This window comes from Notechis scutatus, chromosome 2, assembly GCF_049901735.1.
Source record: "Notechis scutatus isolate UNSWTSFEM ecotype Mainland chromosome 2, rNotScu1.2, whole genome shotgun sequence".
Taxonomy (NCBI): domain Eukaryota; kingdom Metazoa; phylum Chordata; class Lepidosauria; order Squamata; family Elapidae; genus Notechis; species Notechis scutatus.
The window spans coordinates 205,112,739-205,134,298 of record NC_142010.1 but is presented as its reverse complement, the minus strand read 5'-3'; the positions used below and the strand labels follow the sequence as shown (position 1 = coordinate 205,134,298).

At 36.7% G+C, this 21,560-nt stretch overlaps 1 protein-coding gene across 3 annotated transcripts in view; it reads left to right on the top strand.

The window, feature by feature from the left end:
* Positions 1 to 21,560, top strand: part of FRMD3 (FERM domain containing 3) — an 85,446-nt gene that overhangs the window by 37,995 nt on the left and 25,891 nt on the right. For 2 of the 3 annotated variants that reach the window (XM_087957851.1, XM_087957852.1), the window contains exons 3-6: positions 731 to 773; positions 9,797 to 9,875; positions 15,763 to 15,860; positions 17,071 to 17,194. In XM_087957851.1, the coding sequence (XP_087813977.1) occupies positions 731 to 773; positions 9,797 to 9,875; positions 15,763 to 15,860; positions 17,071 to 17,194 (344 nt within the window). The remainder of the gene's footprint in view (positions 1 to 730; positions 774 to 9,796; positions 9,876 to 15,762; positions 15,861 to 17,070; positions 17,195 to 21,560) is intronic. The other variant, XM_087957853.1, reaches the window with a different exon arrangement.

The window sequence follows — 21,560 nt, the reverse complement described above, 5'->3', positions numbered from 1 at the left end:
ATTTCATCTTGCAGTGTTGTTTTGTGGATAAATTGTATACAAAAGAATGGGATCTTATAAGACTTCCAGACTGCCTTGGAGGAAAAAAAAAAAAACTAAATAAAAATGTAGCAAGATAAAGTAAGGATCTTTTTTATTAAATTAGGAAACTGCTAGGTATGTTTGTACCTCTTCATGGAAACTGCGTAAGACTGAATGTAAAATTTGTCATTCTTTACCTCCCTGTTCAAGTTTGAATAAAACATACCTATTACATATTTGCAGTGGTGGGCTGCTGGGTGATTGGCGAGGTTCGGGGAAACCCCTAGCTGTGATCTCTGGCTGGGCCACCCACCTGCCCTTGTGCTATGCTTTCCCTAAATAACTAGCTCCCCCCGCAGGCTGCCCAGGTGAGTTCCGTGCCGCCCTGCTATACCCACCAGAGCTGCCTGAGTGGATTAGCTGCCTGTTTGAAGCTGCGTTTCAGCCCCAAAGCGAACTCCTTGTCAACAAAAGTGCAGCTCACCTCTGCGTATTTGTGATCACATTAGCTGTGCTTTTCACTTACAGATGCTACTTTCTGTCTATCCTCAGACATCTATGTGCCTCTTTATGAAGCTGTTAACAGAAACACAATAGAAATCGCAGCTAGGAGAACACTGCTATCAGTTTACTACGATCTTGTGCTTGTAAGAAAATGATGTATTTTGCAATACTTTTGACTGGTGGCTTCTACATATTTTTTTTACAGCATTGGCTTGAGCCCAATAAATCTATCTTCAAGCAAATGAAATGTAAGTGTTAGAAGCCCATTTCATACATTGACCTATTATTTTAAAATGCCAGTGTTTTGCAATAATTTTATGTATTATGCCTTATTTAAAAATAACTTTAATAAATAACTTTAATGTATTCTGTTTATAGGCATTGAGCTCTTTAAAAAAACAATCTAGGACAGCCTTCCTCAATCAAATTGTGCTTTCATATACTTTTATCCAGCAGGATTTAATGGATGATGGGATTTGAAGGCTAACACACAAAGAAAAAGCTGATTGAGGAAGGCTAGCAGCCTGAGAAAGGAACTTGGGAAGCAGCTAAGTAGGGATGGGATGGATATAAAATATATATTCTTCATTTCATTTTAAAGTTAGTATTCTCTATGGTTTTGTCCCTTTTGGTTTATTGGAGGATTTTGTCCAGCTTTTCAGTGATGTTATCTTTCTGTGATGTAGCTCCAAACACATTCCTCTACAAAGCTCTCCAGCTGGAAGCTTCATAATTCCAAGTTCCACACTGCATGAGAAAACTGTTTTAGTCCCCTCGTTGCTTATTTTTAAAAAAATAAAAACAGCTTTTCTAGAGACTTACCTCTCAATAACTGAATCAAAATCAAATATTCTATTAAGTTATAGTATGAAGTATCTAAATGTACATTATATTGTATGTAACTTGCCGTGTATGCAAGAACAGTAACTGACATAAGGCTATTCATAAGCTGTTTGGATGACTGGGATGATTAATGGGCTCTTGGTTTCAAAAACATCATTCCTGTGCCCAAACCGATCCTCTAGACAGAAATCATAGGCTCTCAATTTTCCTCTTTTATGGATTCTGCTCAGGAAACAAATGGGGATTTGAACTATCACTCCCTTGAGGAGAAACGGATTTGTGTTGGAAAGAGTGGGAAATAGGAGTCCTACATTTTCACCCTCCCAGCTCAAAAAAATTCAGTTAAAGCATCCTCTGTTTTAAGGGATAACGTGTAATTTTATTTAAGCTGTCATGCCGTGGTTACTTCTTTTACTTGTGGAATGCCTGTCTGATCTGTCAGCACAACTACTATGATTTGCTAGGGATTGCATTGTAAATCTTCCAAGAAAGCTGCTTGCAGTCCATAAACCCTTGACTTTTGACAGTGAGGCCTATTGCTTGTTATATTGACATATGCTTTAGTTACTCTATGACAAAAAGAGACGTTTTATCCACATACTCTCAGTAGAATTGCAATTTCTAACAAAGGCATTAGTGCTTTAATGTCTAGCATTGTGTTACAAAGGAAGGATCAATACGCATAAATGGATATAATTAGGACTCAAATTGTATACTCACATATTCCACTAATGGCCATTGAATCAATGGAACATCTCTGTTTAAATATGTATAGCAATGTGCTGCAGCTTTAGCTGTTGCAAGTAATTTTTTAATCTTTAGAATAAATAATATCATTTAAAGTAAGGTTTCTGAGGGAGATGAAATGCATTAACACATCAATTATACATTACAAGAAGTACTGAATATGCTTGGGAGTTCCTTATTCCCTAACCTACATTATCTTTACCTGATGGCCTTCCATTGGAATATAAGACTTCAGTTTTTAGGAAGGCAATCACTTTGTAGTGACTTGTAAGTTTTACTGTTTTATTGTTGCTTTTATGATTTTTATATTGATCGACTATTTTATATAATGATATTTCAAATATTTTGATAATATTTTAATTTCTTATCCTTTTAAAGTATAGGTGTCATACTTATTTTTTATTTTGTTTGTTTAAGTTTAAATATCCATAATGCCTTCAAGAAGCAACCATAAATATCCACAATGCCTTTAAGAACCAGTCATTTTCATTTTTATCCCCACACCTTCAGAGATAATCTCATCTTTTAATGTGCTAGTTCAAATGGTAGTACAATAAGACTAGATTAAAAATACCCAGGCTGAGCAACATTCAGAAAATTCAAGCAGATGCAGGCTCTTCTGCTTGCATCTTCAATTCCCAATGCATGGTATATGGATGCTAAAATTAATTTTTTCCTTTGTTTCATACTGTATTTCTGCTCAGGGTCCAGATAAGAGTCCAGTGAATCCCCACCCTTCTCTCTATCACACACACCTCTCTTTCTAAATGTATTTGAATAGAGCATTCTAAAATAAGAGCTGAGTACATAAATATATTTTATTTTAACAAAGAAAATGATAGAATCACATTAATTATACAATCAAATATGCATGATATCCAGGAGAAATAAATGTAATTATGCATGATATATATATTTGTGTGTGTATATGTATATAAAATTATGTACTTAGATAAGCCCTGCATGGCTTGGAGCCAAGCTGTTTGATAGACTGTCTCTCTTCAATTGCATCTATCCAACCCATCAGAGCAGGAAGGTAGGGCATGTTGTGAGTCCCAATTATCAAGGAAGTACATCTGGTGGGGCCTAGGAAAAGAGCCTTCTCTGTGGCGGAATGGAACAACTTGCCACAGCCAGTTTGCCATAGCCAACTCACCATGGCCAATTTGCTGTAGCCAACTTGCCACGACCAGATCACTGCAAAACAATTCACTTTGACCAACTCACCACAGGACAACTTACTGCAAGACAATTCAACAATTCAATTTAATTATTAATTTTTAAAAATTTTTGTCATTTGTATTTCATTTTGCCCCTCCTTTGGCATCTTTTCTTTCATGATTCGGTTCCACTATTTCTTCGATATTAGTGTAACTCTTTCTCCATGGTGAGTTGCGCTGTGGTGAGTTGTCCCATGGCAAGTTAGCTGTAGTGAGTTGGCCATGGAGAGTTGGCTGCGGTGAGTGTCGTAGACCTTTCTGTGGTAACTTCCTATGGAACATCATTCCCACAGAGATAAGATTACCTCCATCTTGTTGCCTTTCTACAAGGCCTTTGAAGACATGGTTTTGTCAGCCAGCTTGGGAATGGATCAAGTGGCTTGTCTCATTGGGTGGGATGGAGTTTAAATTGTGGAGTTTTAGCTGAATTTTAATGATGTATGCTGCATGTATGTATTCACTGTGTGTGAATTGGGCAGCTATATACATTTGTTTAATAAATAAATTATTAAAGTATAGTGACATTGGTTCAGTGGAAAAAGCTGAAAAATTGTCCTTTTATAGTCAGCTTTGTCTTGCAATCTTCTCCTCTTCATATCTGCCTCTACACACAGAATGAGAGCTTGTTGGCATTGTCGAACAATGGGTCAGAGAGTCATACATTTGGAAGGGACCAGGTGGATCATAGGGTTCAACTTCCTGCTCAGTCCAAAAGCCCAGATAAAAGCATCCCTAACCAATGTTTGTCCAGCCTGTATGAATACATGCAATGAAAGGGAGCACACCATTTTTTAAGGAAAGTGATTCCACTGTCATACTCTCTTAATTTTAGAGGTTTTCTTAGCACTTAACTGAATTTCTATTTAAGATTGTTATTCCTTATACTATGGGACAATAGAAAGCAATTTGCATCATTCTTCTTCTTGTGTTCACCTTTATATTCTTGGAGAATGGCATAATATCCCTGTTCCACTATCTTTTTTCAAGACTAAACATACCCAGTTGCCTTAATCTCTCCTTGTAGGATTTGATTTTTCTACAATATAAATGGTTAAAATTAAATAAACATTACTGCTTATTTAGTTTAAAAAATTTAAAACTTTCTAACTATGCTGAATCTGTGACTTATTCCTAAGACATATTGTATTCACAGGCACCAATCCCTGTATTTTTGTTTGAAAACGTTCTGTCATCTAGATCCTTTCAGGCAAGGATTGACACAATGAAATTGCCCTATCTCTCAAGGTCTTTTCATATATCATTGTATCTGGCAGTTTGGGGTGTCATCAGTATATAGATGATACTCAGATGTACATTGCCACTATAGGTTGGGCAAAGGATATACTGTGGAAAGCTTGAACCAAATATGTAGAGTCTGTCTGGAGGATACAAAATAGACCAAATGCTTCCAAGACAAAATTGCTTTTTAGGAACTTTAGCTCAATTAAGAAGAGGCAGTAATCTTTCTGAAGGGGTTGGTTCATGATCTGAAATCCTCAATTCACAGATGCTGCTTATGCTGTTTGTAGAGAAGCCAAGATAATCTTTGTTCAATTTTAAATAGTGTACTACTGGTGTAGGAGAACCGCATAGAAGTATCTGATGTTTTCATCATTACTTGGTTGGATTACACCATTGTATGTAAATTAAGATTTGGCCCAAAATCTAGAAGCTGTATTGTTGATAGAACAATCCTGTCATATTAGAATAAAGCTGTTACTGAGATAATATTGCAAGGGATATTAGTAGATTTTTAGTCCAATTCAAAATGCTGGTGAAGACGTGCAAAACTATTCACAGTGTGGCACTGGATTACATCAGGCACTGCCTTGCCAAGACTGCATCTGACTATCAATAAAAATATCACAAAAAATACCTCCTCGGAATCCCCACTTAGTGCGAGGTAAATGGAATACAAACCAATATATGTTTTCACTATGGTGGCTCTGTTGTTTAGAACTCCTTCCCTCTAGATGGATAAGCAACTGCTCTCCTGACATTTTATAAAACTATTAAAACTACACTATTCCATCATTCTCTTTGGGTATCCATCATGTGATTTTCTATTAATTTTACACATTTTATTTTGTTTTTATTCAATATTTTTAGGCAATTGCATCTATCCCTATTGGGACAGGGTACAAAAATGTGAAATTAATTCATAAGTACATTCTAGAAAATCTCCCCCCCCCCCACGTCTTCCTTTCTTGTTTAGTATTGGGTGGTATTTAATATATATATATATAAGTTAGCCGAAAGTATTTCTGATTATATCTGAGGGTTCTCTTCATATTCAGTAGTATCTTTATTGAACCTGGTCTCAGCTGCATGGTGTCATTGCTTGTGTTATACATTCACATTAGTATGAGGAAGATTTCTTTCCCTTTCCTTTGTACTTAAATATCGTTTGTAAATTAATAAGCTATTAGCATAGCTGTAGCTGTATTGAATAGAGTACTATAACTTTTTTGAAAAATAGTTAAGATCTTGAATCTATTCTGGCAAATTATTCTGGCTCAAATTACAGGAGAGATTGGCAGAGCATTGGGGCTTTCATTATGATAGCTGGGCTTTCTTTGACAAATGAAAGGCCATTCTGCTACTATAATATATATAATTTGATTATTATGCACCTTATATTTTGCTTGGGATTAGTTTTGCAAAAAATATATATTATCCTTTTTGACTGTTCACATTTATACTTGTTGCTTGTTGACAGACTGCTATTCAATGGGTCTGTTGCATGATATATACTGTACATATTTAACTGACCCAGTGCAATTTTTTTTCAAGAGTTGCTAATGTTTCTCTTTTTATGATCTTTAGCACTTACTTTAAAAGAGTATAATATGTGGTAGCTGACACCACCAAGATGTAATTTATTGTATTTCTTTGATAGGTTCCTATCCCAATTTTTGGGAAGACTGGGAAGAATAAGAAGCTGAATTTATTTTTATAACTTGACTCCTCTCTCGTCTGTTAAGCTCTCTTTTTGTACAGTAGTTGGAATTCTTTTTACAGTTAGATTCTGTCCTTGAACCTTTCTAAAGGGGGAAAGGTGAAAAGGTTTATTAATTAGCAGGCTGATAATTTCTGTGAATAAAGTAACAGTTAAGGTTAGTCTTTAATTTCCTTATCCATATAATATAAAGGATGTGAAAAAGCATATGTTTATCTTACTTATGTTTGATAGTTTTACTATTTTTGATTAGGTTAAAATACTATGACTAGACCAGAAGCCTGACTGAAATTTCACTGACTGTGACTTTGAAGAAACCAGATATGGTTGCTTTAAATTGAGAGTTCAGAACTTATTTCAGAGAAATAAGCTGATGGCAGCTAATGGCTGTAATAGATCTGAGGATGTGGGATCTTTCCAGCCAGAACACCCTGCTGGGAGAAGACACAAAGATCAGAACTGATGGTTGAGGAAAGGAGGAAGTCATACTCTGACAACATTGACAGTTCAGACAAACAACAGAGCAATTTAGGCTTCAAGAGCAGCCCTGTCACAAGTAATTTCAGCAAATAAACCTTGAAACACATTCATCTAAGAATTCAGAGACCTTGGGAAGAGATGGAGGTAGAAACAAAATAAGGTAAAATATTTTTTGCAGGTTTAAAGGATTGTTTAGAGCAGGGGTGTCAAACTGGCAGCCTGCGGGCTGGATGTGTGACATGCAAGCCACGCCCACCCCAGCTCTGTGAATGAAATATTACATGACAGCAATGTGACGCGGTGAGCTAAACACGTGATTTAGAACAAGTACAAATCCATATAGATTAGGAATATCACATTATATTAGTAGTAGTAGTTGGGACATTTAACACAGAGAAGTATATATTAAAGATTGCTTGCTACAGTGGTTCTAAGTCCTTTTTGTTTATAATCCTAGCTTGTGCTGCTGCTAACATTTGGATGCAAAGCATCTACATAGTTGAGCTGGCCTTTTATTGCTATTCCACACAAAATACTGAGGAAAAAAATGGTTTAATTAAAAAAAACTATAATCTCCTTAAAAGAGTGCCTGCATACCTGGACTCATCTGTTATTATGACATCAAAATATCATTGTTTTGTCTCTTTGCTACCAAGCTGGATATAGAAAAGAAATAAAAAGTGCAATTTATGGAAGCTTAAAAAATAGTTCAGACTATTGCCTTTGATTCAATCTTTTTTTTTTCCAATTTGAAAAAAAAATCTCTTATAAAAATAATATCTATAATTGTATTACTTTTGGTCATTCTATATATTGGTGTTTCATGGTGGTCACAGTTACTGTTGTCCCTGTTACATAGCATTAATAATGTTTAAAAATTAATGGTGTAAAATTATACACATCAGTATAATATCTCCTTGCTCTGTGACTGAGCTACTTTTCATTTTAAAATCTGAAATTAGTGTTTCCATCTACAACTGTACATACATAATAATTGAACATGTTCTTATCCGGGATGTGAAGTCTTCTTGCAGGCTATTCACTCATGTGCATAGAGTTTCTGGCAGCTTTACAATAGCCACCTGAATAGAAACTGGAGTTTGGAATAACAAGTTTCATTTATTTTTCCTGTCTATCTGTTCTTCAAAAAATGTTCAAGATTATTTTTAACTTGGAGCCATTGCAGCTGTACTAGTGATACAATGGAAACACAATAGGAAGGAAAGAAGGAAGGAAGGAAGGAAGGAAAAGCAATATATGAAGAATAGGAAGCAATATGATACATGATGAAAATGAATGCATCTACTTGGAACAATTTTCTCTACTGCATAACCTTTAGTAGCTGCGTAAGACATTTTACGTATAGGATTCTTACTTGCTTTGTTAATAAGTCCACAGTTATGGTTGTAGGGAGATTGAAATCTCATTCTTGGGACATTTGTTAAGTGAACTTTACCCCATTTTATGACCTTTCTTGCCACAGTTGTTAAGAAAATCACTGCGGTTGTTAAGTTAGTAACACGGTTGTTAAGTGAATCTGATTTCCCCATTGACTTGTCAGAAGGTCGATCAGATGACCCGGGGATACTGCAACCATCATAAATATGAATCAGTTTCTAAGTGTCTGAATTTTGATCATGTGACCACGAGGATGGTACAACAGTCATAAGTGTAAAAATGGTCAAGTCCCTTTTTGCAGTGCCATTATAACTTTGAATGGTCACTAAATGAACTGTTGTAAGTCGAGGACTTCCTGTATTTGCAAGGTGACATGATGATGACATTGCTTGTCCCTTTTTGTCCCCCTGTCGAGAACCATACATTAGGCAACATTTTTTCTCCATGAAAGAAGACCAGGCTTTGGCATGTAAATAGGGTCGGGGTACTATGTCTCATTATGATAAAAAAAAAAAAGAGTAGCATGGTAATAATACAGTTAAATATTGATAAATAATAATGCAATAATGTTTATCTGTCACAAAGCCAATTAACTATTTCTCAACTAACCCCACACAAAAAAAGCCAGTACAGATCATCCTCATTTAATGACTGCTGTGTTTAGCAACTGTGCAGTTGCAACAGTGATGGAAAGGCAACTCTATGACCAATCGTCGCATTTATAACCTTCACAGGTCTATAAAGCAAAGTAAAACTGAAGTAAGAAGATCATAAGCACAGTCATGGTTTTCCTTATTGACTGCTTATTTTAACAACCAGGTTGCCAATCTCAACTGTGGTTGCTAAATGAGGACTACTTCTAGTGTACAACTCTTGTAGTGTACAAAAATGAATGTGGTGAAGATTTTAGTAACACTTATAAAGATTGAACTTTATGGAAGATTAAGATTATTTTTCAGTAAACATGCATAGTGCTGCATTATCAATAAGTTGCAAAATACTGGTTGTATTATCATTGGTACAGTGTTTTATATTTTCCCATTGAATAAACAATCTGTAAATTGTTATAAAATAGCAGTAACCATGTTAATAAATAATACAAATCATATTTCATAAGATATACTTTTCTACTTTCAAAATGATACTGATCACCAGATACGGTAAATCAATTGATATTCTGTAGTTGATAAAATATGTGAAATTAATAGTCTTAATAATAACTGCAACAAATATTAAATTACTTAGAAGGTTACCTGAATTGTCCTTAGTGGCAAAGTCAGCGTCTTTCTCTATTGCATTCCTGTTTAAGTTTAGGATGCAGGGTTCTGGTTTGATAATTACATTTTCCAACTCTGTTTTTTTGTATTCAATCCCGACAGACAGAATAATTAGGAGCATTTTTGTATAAACCCGTCAAATAAAAGTTACAGTGTGATATAAATCTCTGCGTTAACAAGTTTTAGCTTCCTTCTGCTTTGAATTTTGTGCCATACTTTGAGCTTTGTTATTTATCATTTGCTTTTTTTTCTCCTTAATTTAATGCACTGCATCTCATAACTTGCATCTCACAAGAAGTCGTGTTTTATATAGCTGTGCTCATGCTTTTTTTTATATAATGTTTCAGCTCATCCACCATATACCATGTGCTTTAGAGTGAAATTCTACCCGCATGAACCCCTGAAGATTAAGGAAGAGCTTACCAGGTATTTTTGTCCTGTCCATGCATTTAGTGCTTTAGTAAACTTCTGTGCTTTTTTGCTGGCTTTTAGTTTTATACATATTTTCTAGGATTTAAAGAACAGTTTATGAGATTTTTCAAATTAATTGTATGTGTGTCACACATAGACATGTTAGATATTAGAACTACATTAAAATATATACTGGTATTAAGATAATAATTTAATTATTAATGCCTATATTAGGCACATTCTCATTTAAAAGATAGTCTGTATCTGTTTCTCAGTTTGCTCCATCAAGTAAGATATAAACAAAGCTGTTACTGCCTTTATTTTTAGATGGAATATGCATATAACATGATAATTGGTGAAAAAACTAAATGGAACGAAATTTGATTGCTGCTGTATTAACAAAACGTAATAGAACTGTAAAATTGCTGACATTAAGCATTACATATGTAGAACTGTGCAAAATATTAGAAAGAGGGGCTTTGCAAAGTTTATGGGTGTGAAAGAAGTAGTCTTCCTTAAAGTATTAAAGCAGCTACATCCTTTGAAAGGCTTGTGCAGCTGGTTCAAAGGCTGTTCCTAGCTTTCTGTTCAAATGTGTGAATGTACAATCATTTCATCTTGGAAGTCTTGGAAGAAGGGTTACCTAATAAAGGAGAATATTTGTAGCTCAGGGTTGACATGAGGGTCCTTGGTGCTCTCTGAGCTTGCTTGCTTGTTTTCTTGCAAGAGTTTCATTACTCAAACTAGGTAACACTAGCACTGATGTTTGGGTAATGAAACATCCGCAAGAAAACAAGCAAGCTTGAAATGTTATCTGTTTATATACCTGATAGGCAACTGTTTTAGCACTTTGAGAAGGGACAATTTGCCTAGGCTGACAATTCCACTGAAAAGGCTGTGTTTCTGGAGGCAAAGCTCATGGCAGGAAATCTAGTTTCAAAATGCCTTGAATTAATGCTTAACATTCTAACGAGCAGTAGAGGTTATATCATCTCATTCCATACACCTGCATAATGAGATAGTTTGCTATTTTAGACAAGTGATCTCATGAACTATTCACACATTAAAAAATCCTGAACTTTCCTAATTTTGTACAAGAGCAACATTAGAACTACGTGAACAAATAATTAAACCAGCAAAGTATCTGCTATGAACAGAAGCAGATGGGGAAAATGGCATTTGGATCAGGAGAGATTAACAATAGGTTCTAAAGAAATGCATTGCTCTAAGAAATACTGATCTGCATTAAAGAAATGAAATATGAACTCTTCATAGTTTTGGGAAATAAACAATAAAAAGAATATGTAATGAAACAATGAAATCATAGCTACTATCTCATCCCCATGGAACCTATATTACATAGGTGTTTATATCTAACAAATTATTTCAGAGCAAAGTAGGACAACATAAGATCCCAAAGATAGATATACATAAGAAAATTTATTTTAATTTATTTTTTCCTACATTTGAACAACAATTTGAACTACAGTTTATTTGCTACAGGAAACATAACATTTTAAATCCTAATCAAATTAAATTTACCGGTTTTAGATGGTGTCCTAGAGATATCATATCTGCCAGATTTCAGGGAGATGGACAGAATATTTGTGATTAAAAGGCAACTTCTCTGTTTAGGAAGGTACAACTTTGTCAGCTTTTCACAAGACTTACAAACATTTAAAAAGACTGATCTTTTTAAATAGTGCTTTTTAGATCATTTTTAGATCAATCTTGTAGGGTTAAATTAGTATGACAGCTTTGATCTGTACTCTAATCCCAAAGAGATATAAACTGGAATTCTGACATGATTTTTTTCAGAGATTCTAGAAATTACTCTGAAAAGTTTTTAAATTAATGTTGAATGGGTACCAGAAATGATGATACATTTGCTATAAATAAAAGGCCCTATGAGATCAATAAAAACTGCTTTATCAACATTGTCCTGACTCTTCCCTCTGGGTACAATAGAAACAGCAAAATTTAAAAACCTCATTTGAAAAAAAAACACCATGCGTATTACATTTTGTGAAAAGTCAAGTCCTCTTCATCTATAAATTTTGCTTTCCAAACTGAGGATGGAAATGGGGATTATGAGTTGGTTATTGTGTCAGAATATCAAGCAGGCATTAGATATGAAACTTTGACATCCCCAAAGACAATCTCTGTCCAAAGCATGTTACTTTATTTAGACAGCACATTGTGAATAAATAATTTGTGCTTTTCGCTGACAGTGCTAAGGAAGTATTTCTAAAGATTTTGTAAAGAAAATGCAAACGTTGACTCACTTTAAATTCCATTTTCATTTAGAATCGATAGGAAAAAGTAAAGTCTTTCTGATTTCAGTTATTAGTTTGGGGGGATTTAGTGTTTGTAGCAATAACTCTTTATTGACCATTTTTATTTTATTTTGTTTCTAAAATGTGCTAGGTTGAGGTGAAAGTTGACAAAACCAATCTGAAACACTGCTGACAAATAAGCCACATAAATTTCCTAGTACATGTATTTTATTTCCACACAAAGCTAGAATAATTCAGGGAATTTGGTGTTCATATACTGTATTTGTATTTAGGTTTAAGCATATATATGAGGAATTACTTTCTTCTACCATAGTAATCTTAATGGGTTTGCTTGAAAACTAATTTAGAGTGAAGAGACTGAAAAATATCCTCCAAAGTCACCCAGTTTTGTGCTATCTATGCATAATATGCCGTAGTTAGGTTTGTTATTTCTTATAATAGTATTTTGATTTTAATATTTTTGCTCTGAATTATTTTTAGATCCTATTATACTTATTGTTTATCAGATGATAGACAGACAGACAGACATATTAAAATGCTTCTATTATTAGATATTTTGATTGAATCAGGACTTAGGCTCTAATAAAATTTATTGATTGATTATGCGTGAAGAGAAAAATGTATATTTAATGGATTAAGTAATTATTAATCTAACTCAAGTATTTTTTTCTTCTATTTTTTTCTTCTTCAATTAAAATTTGGTCTGCATTTTTAAAATTAGTATTTTTAAAGGGTTTCAGAATGGACACAAAACTGAGGGAATCCTGAAAAACTGAGCACATACACCATCAAAGTGTTAAGCTTGGTGAATCCTTCTGATCTGGATGATCATTCACTTTTTTTGTGAGAAAATTCAAGTATGACTAATTATAAAGTAAAGTTAATTTATCTAGTCCTATACCATTTATAGGTTGTTTTTGACTTACAACCACAATTGTGACTGGGGTTGCAGTCGTAACTCAGTGCTGTCTTAAAGCAAGGAACTGTACCGACTTACAACAGCAAATCCCGACGTTCCCCATTGCAGTTGTCATCTGAGAATCATGGGTCATTAAGTGAGTAACCATCCCAATTCAAGCCAGATTTGGTTCCTCCCCAAGTCTCATTAAAGTAAGGGACTGTCTCCAATTCCCCCACTTGCCTATCTGCCCCCATCTATAACATTTTGGCCACCCTGCACCCTCTCTTGTGCAGCTCTGGGGCTATTTGCCACTGTTTGGGAAACCTCAGCTACCTCAGTCCACTCCAACAAGCACCGACAATCATTCGCTCAACTACCTTCTCTCCCCAGAACCACGTAGCTCCGCATGCGTAGCAAATATCAACAAGCATTCACTTGTTCCCCAGGCCAGCCCAATTCACCAGCAAGCACTACCAAGTATTTGTTTGCCCAGCTGCCTTGTCTCCTAATTCCTTGCACAGACTTTCCACCTTTTGCTGTTTTCTTTTCTGACCTAGCTTCTCAGGAGAATGTTTCTGACAGTACACATGGCTCTCTGAGCCTTTGTAAAGCTATGCTGTCTTCATAACACTGTACTATCTTTCCAAAGGTGTTCCAAAGATAGCACATTCAATAAAGGGAAGTTCACCATGTCTCTAATTCACTGTTTCCACAGTTGAACTCTCTCTTGTTATTAGGAAGTGGGCATACAGTAAGTTGACTAGTTAAACACTAGCAACTCAAAGCAACCAGAAATATGTGTCCTTGAACAGATAATTCTAATGGACAGAATACAGATAGAACTTGCTTAGTGACTGGTTGCTTAACAAACTTTTGTTTCCCTTTTGAGAAGGATGATTTATGGCTAGTAAAGCACTCCTGACCATTGCAAAACTCCCATAAACATGTGATCGCAGTCTGAGTGTTTGACAACCTATTAGTGCTTCCAGGCAGTTAAAATGCTGCGCAGTCATGTGATTGCCATTTGTAATTTATTTTGCTGGTTTGCCTAGAAAGTTAGTGGGAGAATCAGCAAAGAAAATTACAAGCTGCTTTCACTTGCTGTAAGGACTCTCTCATAGAGAGAAAAGACATGGAGAAGCAGGGAGAAAAGGGTTTATTTATTTATCTGTTGTTGTTGTTAGTCGTGAAGTTATATCCAACCCATCGCTATCCCATGGACAACGTTCCTCCAGGACTTCCTGTCCATTTAAGCTCACACCGACTGCTTCAGTGACTCCATCCAGCTACCTCATTCTCTGCCATCCCCTTCTTTTGCCTTCAGTCGTTCCAAGCATTGGGCTTTTCTCCAGTGAGCCTGTATTTATCTGTGCACTGCCTTTATTAAGGTAACAAACATATCCAACATATGTTCCTCCTCATATTTTCCCCACAAAAACAATCCTGGAAGGTGAGTTGGGCTAAGAGAGCATGACTGACCCAAGGCCACTCAGCTGGCTTTCGTGGTTAAGATGGGACCAGAATTTACAGTCTGCTTTTTAGCCCAGTGCCTTAACCACTGGACCAAACTTTGCATGCTAAAATACTTGTCTCCTGCCTCTCTGTGCCTTATCTCCTTGCCTCTCCGTGTTTTGGGGCTCTGCAGGCACAGAGAGGCAGGGAGAGAAGGATTTTAGCTCTGTGCCTTTGCTTAACTATCCATAAGATTGCATAATGACTGTAACTGGGAATGTTGGGATCATGGGTTATTGAATGAAGCAGTGACCTGGTGTCTAGCTTAATTCCTGCTTTGTTCAATGACTGAGATTATATTTCCAGTTGTGGTTGTTAAGCAAGCTATGATTAATCTTTTTCCTTGTCACTATTACATAAATGATCTTGTCTGCAACTACTTTTTCTAACTGCCAGAGGCAAAACATCCTTTCTCTTCTGATTCCAAATAGTAGCCTAAGGGAAGAAAGGATAAGCAGTCTTTTTCTCACTATTCCTCTAGTCAAAATATCAACCTTCTATAACTGCTTCTGCTTTAAGGACATTTTGAGCAACCATATGACTATTTCTTCATGCAAATTTCTTAGTATTTTGAACTACACAATACAGGTCTAATCTATTTAAAATAGAAAACATAATTTGAATGCATAGACAGAGATAGAAGGTATACATTTCTTAGTGTTTTCTCATAATGACAATACCATACCGTATATGGTTGTTGTCTTTTTAAAATTGTAATAGATATGTTATAAGCCAGACATAGCAACTTGATGTAATGCTTCTAATACTATTTTCTTTCTTTATTGGAAATATAGTATGGTAAGTAGAGAAGTGATCCTTCCTTTCTTCCTTCTTTCCTCCCTTCCCTTCCCTTCCCTTCCCTCCCTCCCTCCCTCCCTCCTTTCTCTTTCTTTCTTTCTTTCTTTCTTTCTTTCTTTCTTTCTTTCTTTCTTTCTTTCTTTCTTTCTTTCTTTCTTTCTTTCTTTCTTTCTTTCTTTCTTTCTTTCTTTCTTTCTTTCTTTCTTTCTTTCTCATTTTCTTTTCTCCATTACTTTACAGTTATAGTTTAGACTTTCCTAATAAAGTGCCTTCTAGATGTGTTGCTGTTCTCATTGTGGCGTTTTCATCCAATATATGATAATGAGTAAACTACAATTATTGAGAGAGGAGGGGAGAAAATAAAAATAGAAATCTTTTTCCTTACAAAATGCAGGTACCTTTTATACCTCCAAATCAAAAGAGATATTTTCCATGGCCGTTTGCTGTGTGGGTTTTCTGATGCTGCTTACCTGGGAGGATGCATTATTCAAGGTAAGTGAAAAGTCTGTACTTTACTTCAGGGCATTGTAATAGCACAATTTTAAAATTAATAGAGTTGTATCCAAGATAAATGAATTACACTTTGGATCCTATCTACTTATAAGTAGGTATGTAAGTTAGACAGTAGGCCAGAAGTCTCCAAACTTGGCAACTTTAAGACTTGTGGACTTCAACTCCCAGAGTTGCCATGTCTTTTGTGAGATCTGTGTGGTAGTTTCAAAAACTAGATATTTGGTGGGTATGTACACTTTGAGAAGAAAGAGAAGCAAAGTGGTTATGCACAGGGAAACAATTAAGAAAAACGAAGCTACTACTTTCATTTTTCATCTAAGCCCTTTCATGTTGTGGAACACCTCATTTCAATGTATTGCAGAGCCATGATAAGAGGTAAGTTTTGTGATGATTATTTTATCTGTATGTTTATTGATCAGATATTTTATTTAGTTAGTATTGGATGTGATTGGATTTTTTTCTTGTTGAGAAATGAAACTTTGCTCCAATTTTTCAGTTTCTTTAAGCAAGTAAAAGAACTATAGTTTATCATTGTGTGTTTTAAATTAGGAAACCACCTAATGAGATTTAATAATACATAAATTGAATAAAGGGTCTTAAATAAAATAATCTTCTTGTTAAAATCTGAATGAATGTGGTCCCTTGTTTTCCTTGCTATGCTTTACTATAAAATTTGACTAATTAATATGTTTGCTTTATTTTTAAAATGTAAATGTCCTGCAGCAGTTAACACAGCTTGAGACAATAGGGGCAAAAAACAATGCCAAACCAGTAAACAAAAAAATCCCACAGAATTATAAACTTATTGCAACAGAATAGATTGAAAAGGGTGTTTGCATGGTACTGAATATAGTTGAAAACCCGAGGAAAGTATTTTAAAGATGAGGGCCTACAATCATGGATCCTTTTCCTTAAAGGCCATTGGCATAGCTGAACTAGGGGAACCTGGAAAAAGATTACAAAATTGACTTTCCTATATAAATATCTTTCAATTGGGGGAAAAATGATATTTCAGAAATCCATATTCGAAAGATTAATATAAAGACTTAAAAGATAAGTATCAGAGCTTTGGGATTATTCAGTGAAACCCATTTATATGTGAACTGTAAATAGTGCATTTCCAGTGTTGAACCTTGTTTAGTAAGAATGTATTTGGTTTTTCCTATCTGTTTTACTTTTTCCAAAACAGCTGAATTAGGTGATTATGATTCTGACGAACATGTGGATAATTATGTCAGTGAATTTAAGATCTTCCCTAAACAATCTCAAAAGCTGGAAAGAAAAATTGGTGAAATACATAAAAATGAATTCAGGTAATTAGATTGCCTTTTACGGACATTATTTAGTTATTTTTAGTAAATCTGTTATTTTCCCTTGGACTTTCGACTTACAATATAGGTGCAATATAATTAATACAGTCAAGAGGTTAATAGGAGAAAGTGTAGCATGATATTTTAAAAAGTAGATCTCTAAAATTACTGAATGACTGCTACATTATAGACATGATACAATACAAAGGTAACTCATTTGTTTCAATAGAGTTGGGATTCTGTGGCTTTCCAGATGTTGTTGAATTATAACTTCAGGTTCCCTCACCTCACCTTGGTGATGATAAATGGGATTGCTGGCAACTGTAATTCAGGCACTGCTAATTCTGTATCCCTATCTATGTGCTGGGGATGACTGTTCTGATACTGCTAATGCTTTTACATATAGTTTTTTTTCTTTTTGAATTTGATCTACAATAGAGAAACATTTCTCCTCTGTAGTAAAAAGTGCTATGTATCAAACAGTGGGGCAGTCTCAGTTGCTGTCATGATGCAAATCCTACCTGGTTGCAGTGTCCCAAGGTCAGGTGATCACCATTGATAACTCCATATTCCCATTGACTTTGCCGGAAGCTGGCAATGAAGGTCCCCGTGACAATTAGGTGACTGTTGCAATGTTGTAATAATGAGCTGTTTGCCAAGCACCTGAATTGCAGTCACATGACTATAGGGGTGCGAGGCAGCTACAACTATGAGGACCTTGTTCAGCTTCAAACAGTTGTATGACTGATCATTCAGCGAGGACTACCTGTTTATAAAACTGAATATTAAAAGCATGCACTAATAAGGATTTAAATTCAGTTTTCAGAATCAGAATGGATTGTTTGATTATTAATAAATTATATTTCCATGTTTGAAAGTGTACGAAGGTATTAGTATTTTAAGATGACAGTGGAAAATCTGAAAAGTATCTTTGCTTTTACGTTGGTCAGATTTTTATTCTATGCTATTCGTTAGATGATTAATTCAATCTCTAAAAAATAGGAACGTTTTCTGTAGTGCTTTTATTTCTATAAGAGGAAGTTTCCAATTTGTCACTAGCAAAAATGATTAGAAAATTGTCCTTCAGTCTGATGAAATATTGCTAATTTACAATTTTATAATTAGACCTTTTTATATATAACTGCTTCAAGATACAATGATTTTTATTGTTGAAACACTATTTGCTGCTATTGAAAAAAAGATTTAGGTAAAAAGTTTATTCTGTCACAAAGAGATATGTAATATAAATAATGTCCTTCAGATAAACAATCTAAATTTTCCTCTTTTGATTCAATTTTTGCTTCCAATTCTTCTACTTTGATCCTTTTTCTTCTACATTTGTTTTTATTATTTGTCTAGGACTAGTATTTTATTCGTTACAATCATAGTTTATATAAGATGCCAAACATCATAGTGCACATACATTGATTTTATTTCATCTATATTTTAATGATATTTTCTAATATCTTGCTTAATTCTTCAGTCTGGTTAGTCTGTGGCTGAACTAAAGCTATCAGACTGAACTATAAACATGGGGACATCCACTAGAGAGCAAAAACACAGAAAACTCTCTTTGCTGCCATCCATCAATCATGGAAATTTTTTTGCAGTCCAGATGCAGTGATGCCTAAATATGCTTGGGATTAAAGCATGTTGGTGGATACAAAAAGTTGCTAGCATAAGTTGTTACAATATTTACTTTACTGTACTTTACACTACAGTAAGTAAATTGGTTTCTTACCCTCTGTAAACAGAAGAAAAATATCTTGCTCTGTCAAACTTATTCATAAAAATAAACACCAGCCATAATCTGTATAGATGTTACCATCTCTGGACTTTAAAAACCGTTCGAAGAAGGCAGTTCCATCTTTTTCAATCAGAAGTCCACTGTGTATCTAAGTTACAGAGAGGGTACAGAAAATGCTCTATTGGCACAAATTTCATGACTTCTGTGGAAGAATTCAACAGGATTTAGGTTCTCAGGACAGAATCAATTCAAACACATGTTGCTGATTTCCTTAAATCAGTGGGTTAATAAAAGCTTCTTGGAAGATATAGCTGGGGGAGGAAAGTATTTGAGAGGAAACTGCCCTCCCACTCTGAGGCAGATTCACCTTGGAAGCAAGATAGGAAATATTACCCTATACTGCAAAGGGATAGTTGGATGTGTATGAGGGAAGATGGACTGAAAATAAGTGCCTGTTTGAAGTAAGATCCTTGGCCATCAGAAGACAATGCTATAGTTCAGCGGTCACCAACCGGCGGGCTGTGGCCCACTGGTGGGCTGTGAGAAAATTTTGGTGGGCCACAGAGAAATCTCATCCCCAGAGCACCCCCTCAAAGCAATTAATCCAGGCTGCACAGAAACACAAGGCTGCGCTGCCCACATGGCCTGCGGGAACCCTCCCCGCCTACTCACTCCTTACCCGTGAAACTTGTCTGCTAAGTTGCTATTTTTCCTTTTTCTGACCATCATATGTTCTGCTGTGCTGTGAGATTTAGATTAGCTAGGAAGCAGGAAGCGGTTGGATTTCTTGCTTTCTAGCTAAGCACAGCTGAACCTCCCTTAGGACTGAAGGTTTGTGTTATGTTCTGAGCATGGGCGCAAGGAACGGAGACGAGGCAGTGAACATATGGCACGACCCCTTTTATGCCTTGTAAAGTCTCTCCATCAAACTTTGAAAAATTCCCAGAGCTACGCTCACTCCGAATTGGAGTCTTTTACACTTAAAAGCGCCTCTATGCGTAACGATAGTTTGTGCTTCCGCAGTTTCCGCATCTATGGGCAACTGTTGGTACGCTTGTGCTAAATCCAATTTAGCGAATATCTTCCCACCACCCAGGGAGTGGAGAAGGTGTTGAACCACCGGCACCGGGTAAGCACTCTGCTGAAGTGCGTGGTTTAGGGTGGCCCGATAATCCCCACATATTCTTAATGATCCATCTGGTTTAATGGGTGTTACAATTGGGGTTTCCCAACGGGCGTGGTCGGTTGGCTCTAAGACACCCTGGGCTATTAATTTATCGAGCTGCTTGTCGATCTTTGGTTTTAGTGCAAAAGGCACCCGACGCGGCTTAAGGCGGGTGGGAGCTACTTCAGGATTAAGGTTAAACGATATTGGGGTCCCCTTGTACTTGCCTAGCTCTTCTGAAAAAACGTCCTGGAATTCTTGGACGAGAGACTCCTCCCAGTCGTCGCTCTCGGCTCGGTGGACACCGGCTACCTCGATCGGCCTGGGGCGAACCATTGTAGGCCTAACAAACTAGGCCGGTCACGATCGACGACGGTCAGCGGTAGTGATGCGGTACGATTTTTGAAGGAGACTTGGACTTGGCTGGAACCGACGACCGGGATTCTGTTGCCCTGGTAATCCTTGAGTATGATCTTTTGGGGGCTGAGGTCCTGACGACGGATAGCCGGGATTAGTTGTTGGAGGGTCTTCCAGGATACCATTGAGAGAGACGACCCTGAGTTGACTTCCATGATACAAGGTTGGTTCTCGATGGCGACCCTTACCCGGATCTTCCTTGCGTCTAGGGATGATGCGTGGCCGATGGTAATAGTTTGGTGTGTCTCTTCCCGTCTAGTGGAAGTGGCGAACGTTTTGTTTCTGTAGGAGTGGTTGTTCCATTGGTGGTTCTGGCGATCTCGATTCGCAGGAGGATATCCTGTAGACTGGCTGCAGTTATTCTCCCTACGCTTTGGGCTGGAACCTCGCTTGCTTCTACAGACCTTTGCGATATGGCCCTTTTTTCCACAGGAACGGCAGAGTGCATCGAGGAATTTGCAATCGGATCGTGGGTGGTTTGCCCCACAGCCCGCGCATTGTCGCGGGAATCGTTGGTTTCGTTGGTCCCGTTCGGACCGGAGTCGGTTGACCTCTTCCTCATCACTTTCTGATGGGGATTCCAGATGGTCATGGTGCGCCGTTGTTGAGTGCCTCTCGGGGCGAGGCGAGGTATCATTCGCGAGTTGACGGAGCGGTGCGTTCGTGCGGCGCATTCGAGCGGCCGACTTCGTGGTTGCTTCTGCTGCAGTAGCGTCTGCGATGGCATCTACAAGATCGATGTCCCCTTTGGCCATGATCTTGCTCTGCACCGCGTGGTCATCTAATCCCAGAACTATGCGGTCTCGCAAAGCTTCTTCGAGGTTTGAAAACCCACAGAGGCCACCCAAGTTCCGGAGGTCAGCGATGAAGTCTGCAAGACTTTCGCTTTTCCCTTGGTCCCTCTGGTAAAACTCGTGTCTACGGACAAGCGTCGGGACTGCGGGTGCATAGTGGGCCCGTAGAAGGGGCGCGAGGGTGTCCCAATCCATCGTTTTCACCTCAGCCGGTTTTGCAAGTGATTTCGCCATCTTAAAGACGGC